A 6,986-nucleotide genomic window follows, 5' to 3' on the forward strand; every position below is an offset into this window, starting at 1 on the left:
TCAAGGCCTAAGGGGTCCACCTTCCAGAAACGCAGGTTGTGGGAGAGCTTGTCAAACACCAAAAGCCCGCCCCCCTCCCGCCCCTTCCCGCTGGTGGCCACGCCCGGCCCCACCCTCTTCTCTACACCAATCAGAGCGTGGTCCGCTCGAAAGCACCCTGGGCTTGAAGTTCAGAGCCCTCAGCTTCTGGGAAGGAGGAGGTTGCCATGGCCACCATCGAGGGGCAGGGCTTGAGGGCTGATGAGTGGAGAGACAAGAGATTCTGCTGGGCTACTTAGCCTCACCCCTTGCCTCCAGAAGTCTGACTTCTGGTCCCCCCACTCCTCTCTTCCTGCTCCATCCTGCCCCTCCGACGGTCTGCCGCGAGAAACCTCTGAAGAAGCTGCTGGAGGCAGCTGCCGGAGAAGGGAAAACCCTTTTCTAATAAAAGCGTTGGCTTCATGTGGGGCGCTGTGCTGATGTCCTCTCAGAGTTATCTGGTTGAATCCTCAGATGAGGAAAAGGGAGTCCAGAGGTCAAGCTCTTTCCAACACCACGCGGCTAGGTTTGGGGGAACCTGGCCTTCAGTGGCAGGTGCATCTCATGCCAGAGTCCCTGGTCTGCCCACCGCGCCCAGAGAGAAGTCAGGGCAAGAGAATGGAAATGGCGAGATTCAGAGAAAATTGCGATCCGGAAGAGAGTGAGGAGACCCAACGGGAGAAAGAAAGGAAGGCACGAAGAAGTCAGGCAGCGGGGCGGGAAAGTACATGGAAGAAAGAGTTTTAGAGGCAGCAAGAAGAGCAGAGAGCAGAGACAGAGGTCTCCAGGAGGGTGGGAGAGAGAAGTACAGAGACTCAGAGAAGGGGGCAGAGACTCAGGACAGAGACCTGACAGATAAGAAAACCTGAGGGAATGGGACAGAAACCCAGAGAGGGCAGAGACTCGGGGTTGGGGGGAAGCAGAGTCACAGGGGATGGGAAGGGATACAGGCACGGAGTGAGAGGTGGGGACAGATCAGGGGCGGGGGTGGGGATAGAGCAGAGTTCGAGAGAGAGCGGTATGCACCAATGATGAATGGTGGGGAATGACTTTTTTTAAGGAGAGAAAAGGGGACTGAGGAGTGAGACGCCAGTGTAACCGGTGCTGGGCCCGCCCCCTACACACACACACACACACACACACACACACACACACACGGAAGGAGGCGCAGTCACAACGCACAGCAGGGTCTTTATTAACGAGCCCACGGTCGGGCCCTCATCGCTCATCCAGCACCAGCAGCTTGTGCATGTACGAGTTCAGCCAGTGGCGGCGCTCCAGGGCAGCCAGCATCCGTGCGCGCTCCCGGAAGGCCGCGTCGTCCGCCAGCGCCAGGGTCCGTCGCCACACGCGGGTGGTCGGGCCCGCCCAGGCTCGGCTGGGGGAGTGGACGCTGCGGGGAGACCAAGAGACCCAGTTACAGCGCGCGTCCAGGTCCCGCGCCCGCTGCCGCTTGTCCCTCTCGTGGTCTAACTCGAAGCCCTGTTACCGCACCGTCTGTGGAGTGACTGCGTCTCTGTCCCTCTGTCTCTCTTTCCCTGTGTGGGTCTCTCTGTTCACCAGCTTGGGAGCTCCTTGAGTAGGGGGACTCTGCGCCCTGGTCCCGCCGCCCCCGCACTCAGCCCACAGCCAGGCACACCCGAAGAACCTGATCACCATTGTTCAAGGAACGAATCCGTTTCTGCTTTGACTCGGTTTAAGTCTCTCAAGACCTTTCTCAGAATGTATCTTTTCGTATCTCTTTCTCTTGCTGATTCCCTGTCCACCCGCCTCTCTCCTCACCCTAGTCTCTGTATTCTCTCTCTTGGTCTCTGCCCCGCCTCTCTGAATCTGTTTCCTTTTCTCTTTGGGTCTCTTCCCGCCTCGCTGAGTCCCCACCCCTTCCTGGGAGCCTTAGGCATACCTGAAGACCCCCGAGGGGGGCAGGGCGACGCCCGAGGCAGTGCCAACGCCCCAGGGCACAAGCAGCAGAAGCAGCAGCAGTAGCCGCACCCGGGAGCTCCTGGGCACCTGGCGAGTCTCCATCACCTGTGGAGAGGCAGGGAAGGGTTCCGTGAGACCCGTGTCCTGGCCCAGAACCCCAGAGTTTACCCACCCCCAGCAGCCTGATGGCAGGCAGGGTCCCCTACCGCGCAGTGGGCTCTGACAGCGAGGCTGACAGCCCCCTTATATCCCTTCCACAGCCCTCACAGCGGGCAGTGACGCAGACCAGGGGGCTGGGGGCTGGGGGCCCAGGGTCAGCCTCCCCCCCAGGCTCATTAGGAGCCGCCAGCTGTAATGAGGAGCAGAAGGTGGGGGCCGCGCCACTGCCTTGGAGGCAACCAACTAATTGGGACCTGGATCTGGGACCTCCGGAAAAGCGGGAGGGGGAGAGACAGACAGACAGAGATGGACACAGGGGGTGTGTCATAGGGATAAAAATAGAGACTGGCAGAGGGACCATCAGAGCAGAAGCCAGAGACACACACAGAGAGAGAGACACTGGAAAAGCCACAGTGGAGAGACTAATGGGGAGAGAAGCAGGGACACAAAGGGATGAAGTAACCGTGAGAAGGAAGGACAGAAACAGAGTGACAGAGGAAAGAAAGGCAAAGGAAGGAAGAGAAAAAAGAAGGAAATTGACAAAGAGGGCCAGCTAGGGGTGGCGGGAAAGGCTCCCAGGAAGACGGAAGGAATGGAAGGACCGCCAGCCTGGACAGAGGTCCCCGGGGATACACCCAGGCAGGGAGAGAACCAGACAGGCAGAGGGGGAGACAGGGAAGGGATGACGGCCGGAGAAGACAAAGGGGGCATGTGGTGGGGGGTGTGAAGGCAGGGCACATCAGGAGGGCTGGCTGGCGAAGAGGGGAAAGAGCCAGACAGGACCTGAGCTACCCCAGGGGACGTGTCTAACCCTCCTCAGGGAGGGGTTCAGGGGTGTTATGAAGATAAGCCCCAATCCACATCCACCCTGGCTCTTAAGGGGGGGGGGGTGCACACTGCACAGTGGGGAGGTAGGCAAAGGCTGGGAAGTCCCAAAGGCAGCAGCAATGTGGCAAGACCCCTAGTTCCCCAGAGAGGAGGGGAACAGGGCCTGGGCTGGGCTCCTGCGTTTAGCAATGAAGGGGACAGGGACCAGACTCCTGGGTTCTAGTGGGGGAGGGGCCTGGGGGTCTATATTTCTGGATCCACTCTGAGGAGAAGGAGCCGAGGGGCTTGGTGTAGGAGGGCACCAGAGAGCTGGACGCAGGCTGGGTGTCGGAGAGGACGGAGCCCTGTTTCCACAGGGAAAATAGCTTAGCTGGGTCCCATCCACCCACCAGATCACCCAGCCCCTAACTCCCTCCCCCACTCCAGAGACAATGTCCTTTGTCCCTTTAAGAGCTTGAGCTTGTCGCTAGGCGCCCAAGGTCCCCGGGGAGGGGGTCAGGTGCATCACCTGTGGCCCTGGGGACCAAACCTCCTGCTGCTCCACCCAGAGCTATTCTGCAGCGCTCACTGATCTCTGCACCCCGCTCTGCTCACTCGCTGTTAACTCGGACCCTACTAAACAGGTAGGAGACCCCAGGGCCCGTGACCCTGTCCCATCCAGGAGTCTGCCACCCCTACCTCCGTCCAAGCACAGACCTCAGCATCTCTGCCCCAGACCAGCCCCTGAGTTCCTGAGATCTAAGCTGAACCCTCAATAAACAGAGAGAACTGGTTCCCCCAGAGCACTGTCCCCCTGCAGGCCGAGGAACCCAGATCCCTGCACCCCTATCTCTGGAAGGCCCAAGACTCAGAGTTCCCAATCTCCTTCTAACTCAGAGCCCAAGGGTTCAAGGCTGCCATTTCTGTTCTCCCCTGTATTCCAGCCACCCCCTCCCCCCGCCAAGCTTCGCTCCCTCAAATTTCTAGGCATCTGAACCTTCAGGCTTCTCTTTTCTAAAAAACCAGGAATTTAGACCCACGGTGCCCTCCACCCTCTGGGAATCGGGTGCCTAAACCCCCAGGTGCCTTATCGCCCAGGACCCAGGAGTCTCCCTCCTCCCTCAGATCCAGGCCTGCAGACCCCCAGCCCCCTGGGCATTCCTCCAATCCTCTTCTAGCATAAACAACTGTTGAGTCAAGGTGTCTCCGGGACCCTCAGAGAGGAAGGGATTCATATCCACTCAGAGAGCTACATCCTCCGAAGTCGAAGTTGAGGAGATCTGGGAGCTTTGAGAGGTGTCATTTTTTGCCAGTTTTTCTGGGGCCCCTCTTGGGGAAACAGGTAAGGAAATTAACTACGACTCCTAAGAAGCCCCACGCCTCAATGTCCCTTAGCTATGGCGGCCAACGCCCCAGCCCTCTGGCACCGGCCGTACAGTTCTCCAGCTTTCGCTGGTGCCAAGCTGGGTGGGGGTGTGGTCCACCTGGGGAGGAGTGGACGAGGCCTGCGGTAGTGGGCGTGGCCCCTGGGAGTGGGCGTGGTCTCTGGGAGTGGGCTGGGACTCCCCGGCAACTTCCTGCCTTAACCCCTTCCATCTCCCCCCAACTGTAGGCGTCTTCCAGGGCAATGAAACCCTTCAGCCCCATCCTCTTCCTCCTCGTCTTCCTCCTCGCTGAGCTGGGTTCCAAGGCTGCCCCTTCGGTCTCACCGACTGTGGGAACCGACTTCCCCGGGATGGACCACCCCTCCGAAACCTTCCCTCATTCTCCTGAAAATTCCACCCGCGACCACCCTAACGCAGAACCCCCTGGGATTGCTTCTCCTGAGCCCTTTGAGACACCTTCCGCATTTTCCCCTGAGCCCCCTCCCCATGAATTCACTGAGACTCCCAACCCTGACCTTCGAGAACCTCCACACCCAGAATCTCTTGAGATCCCCAAACCTAACTCACTCAACGCCTCAATATCAGAACCCCTGGAGACCTCCCAAAGTAACTCCTCCCAAATGACCCATCCAAAACCTTCTGAGACCCCTGTACCTGACCCCACTGAAATTCCACACCCAGAATCCCCTGAGACCCCCAAATCTAATTCCTCCAAAACTTCACACCCAGAATTTCCTGGGACCCCGAACCCTGACCCTCCCCCAAGTCCACACCAAGAATTTCCAGGGATTCCCAAACTTAACTCCACTGAAATCTCACATACAGAAGCCCCTGATCCAGACCCCACCAAAACCTTTTACCCTGAAACTTCAGAACCCCATGACCCTAACACCACTGAAAACCCTAACTCTGAATTCCCTCAGACTCTCGACCCTGACCCTGCCAATACCCCCCTCCCAGAGTCCCATGGAACCCACAGCTTGGGCCCCACTGAAATCCCCCAACCAAAATTCCCCACAACCCACTACCAAGATACAGCAGAGATCCCCATAGGATCCGACCCTAAAATTCCCACCAGTCTTCACCCAGAAACGCCTGCGCCCTTCAAGGACCAAGCTACTGCCCTAAATGAGCTGTCCCTGAACATCGAACCAGAAACACGTGCAGCCACCCAGCCCAGCTCCCTTAAACTGAGCTCAGATTTTCCTGGGACCCTTGAGCCCCAAACCTCCCAGCACTCTAGCCCTAAAGGGCCAGATGCCCCTCCTCCCTCATCCCGGATTGCCGACGCCCCTGCTCCCTCGGGACCCCCCAGTCAGTCGGCCCCTGCCACTCTGCGGGCCCCCCAGCGGCGCAACCGAGGTGAGAGAGTCAACACGATCATCCTGGTGGAACGCGTGGAGGAGACCGGTGAGGGTCTAGGACCCGGAGTCCTGGGTCTGAGGGAGGAGGGGGCAGGGAGTTCAGATTGCTCATTCCCTGGCTCCTTCCTTCAGGCGTGACCCTGGTGGGGCGCCCCCGTGGCGCGGGGGGAGGGGCCCTGTGCTTCTTCTTCGCCGGGACGGGGCTGCTGATCGGCGTGTTCCTGCTGCTGTGGTGTCTCTACCGCCGGGGAGCTCGGCAGCGGCCCTTCGCACATCACCGGCTTCCAAACGACGGAGATGAGCCGGGTGAGCGTCCCTTACAGCGCCCCGCCCTGAGTGCCTGCCCCTTAACCAGCTTTCCCCTGACATTTTAGGACGCCCCGGCCAAAAGTTCAGGTTCCCCCATCCAGGGTCAACGGAAGCCCTGACCCCTCCATGGTCAGGTTCTGTCCCCCAGTTCTCAGAAAATTCACACACACACATCCAGTGCCTCCCCTAGACCAGCGGGGTGGAGCTGGCTGCGGACTCGGAGCCACTGATCCCTACCGGCTCTGCCCCTTCCCCTCCCGGAGCACTATAATCCCCGCCCTCTCCACCTCAGGCCCCGCCCCTAATCCGCGAGCACCACGCCCCCTCAGGGGCGCTTGCCCTTTGATTTGAAAACCCAGCTCCAATAGGGTGTCAGCTTCCTCTCTCTCCCGCCTCCCCTTTGGCCGGCGGTGGTGGGGATAGGCCCCTTGTCAGCTTGGGAATGACCTCGCCCCTTTGCTCCCATAGTTATGCATTTGGACACCCCGAAGGAACCCTACAATCTCTACTTTTATGCGCCGGACGCTTGGGTCCCTTCCCACATCGCCACCAAGCAGCCGCCGCCCACTCCTCCGCTGCCGCCCAAGCTGCCCCCGCCGCCCCGCGGGGGTCGCCCCCAGCGCCTAGAGCCGCTCTCCCCCGCCACGCTCCCCAACAACTTTGCGTGAGCCCCGCTCCGTCCCGCCAGACCCGCGCCGTTCCCGGACGGAGGAAGGGCCCACAGATCCTATCCTCCCGGCACGCTTTGCTCCATAGTGGTACTGTCGGATAGAGTCCAACACAGAAGTGCTTTCTCTGTGACCGGACCACACCGGCTGAGGTCGAATAAATCATGTGTTCCCGCCAGTAGACACCTCCTCTGGCCTGCGTCCTGGAGGAGGAGGGTGGCTGGGGCCCTAGAATACCGGGTCTGCAGGAGGAAGCGCGCCGAGGGCTGGGGTTCCTGGGTCCGAGGAAGGAGGGGGTGGGGGGCTGCAACTCCTGTGACCTCAGGGCCACTGAGCCAATGACAACAACGAGG

The 6,986-nt window shown here is 59.9% G+C and overlaps 2 protein-coding genes across 4 annotated transcripts; one reads left to right on the forward strand and one right to left on the reverse strand.

The window, feature by feature from the left end:
* Window positions 1-1,192: 1,192 nt before the first annotated feature.
* PTH2 (parathyroid hormone 2) lies at window positions 1,193-2,839 on the reverse strand. Its single transcript, XM_028529329.2, has 3 exons — window positions 2,148-2,839; window positions 1,922-2,046; window positions 1,193-1,411 (listed from the first exon to the last, which is right to left on the reverse strand). Exons 2-3 carry the CDS (start codon window positions 2,041-2,043, stop codon window positions 1,237-1,239), a joined length of 297 nt encoding a protein of 98 aa, XP_028385130.1. The 5' UTR covers window positions 2,044-2,046; window positions 2,148-2,839; the 3' UTR covers window positions 1,193-1,236.
* Window positions 2,840-3,401: 562 nt separating this feature from the next.
* Window positions 3,402-6,814, forward strand: GFY (golgi associated olfactory signaling regulator). 3 transcript variants are annotated; one of them, XM_036012545.1, is made up of 5 exons: window positions 3,402-3,551; window positions 4,086-4,249; window positions 4,520-5,702; window positions 5,789-5,962; window positions 6,434-6,814. In XM_036012545.1, exons 3-5 carry the CDS (start codon window positions 4,535-4,537, stop codon window positions 6,631-6,633), a joined length of 1,542 nt encoding a protein of 513 aa, XP_035868438.1. In that variant the 5' UTR covers window positions 3,402-3,551; window positions 4,086-4,249; window positions 4,520-4,534; the 3' UTR covers window positions 6,634-6,814. The 3 variants fall into 3 exon arrangements, with proteins under 3 accessions (XP_035868438.1, XP_035868440.1, XP_028385985.1); XM_036012547.1 differs by lacking the exon at window positions 4,086-4,249 and having other exon boundaries at window positions 3,450-3,551; XM_028530184.2 differs by lacking the exon at window positions 3,402-3,551 and having other exon boundaries at window positions 4,078-4,249.
* Window positions 6,815-6,986: the final 172 nt, after the last annotated feature.

This window comes from Phyllostomus discolor, chromosome 12, assembly GCF_004126475.2.
Source record: "Phyllostomus discolor isolate MPI-MPIP mPhyDis1 chromosome 12, mPhyDis1.pri.v3, whole genome shotgun sequence".
Classification (NCBI taxonomy): domain Eukaryota; kingdom Metazoa; phylum Chordata; class Mammalia; order Chiroptera; family Phyllostomidae; genus Phyllostomus; species Phyllostomus discolor.

Coding starts and splice junctions, on each gene's coding strand:
- PTH2 (XM_028529329.2), bottom strand. CDS start 2,043: ATGGAGACTCGCCAGGTGCCCAGGAGCTCCCGGGTGCGGCTACTGCTG. Junction 1,412..1,921: donor CCCCCCTCGGGGGTCTTCAG/GTATGCCTAAGG, acceptor GTCTCCCCGCAG/CGTCCACTCCCCCAGCCGAG.
- GFY (XM_036012545.1), top strand. CDS start 4,535: ATGAAACCCTTCAGCCCCATCCTCTTCCTCCTCGTCTTCCTCCTCGCT. Junction 5,703..5,788: donor GGAACGCGTGGAGGAGACCG/GTGAGGGTCTAG, acceptor TCCTTCCTTCAG/GCGTGACCCTGGTGGGGCGC. Junction 5,963..6,433: donor AAACGACGGAGATGAGCCGG/GTGAGCGTCCCT, acceptor TTGCTCCCATAG/TTATGCATTTGGACACCCCG.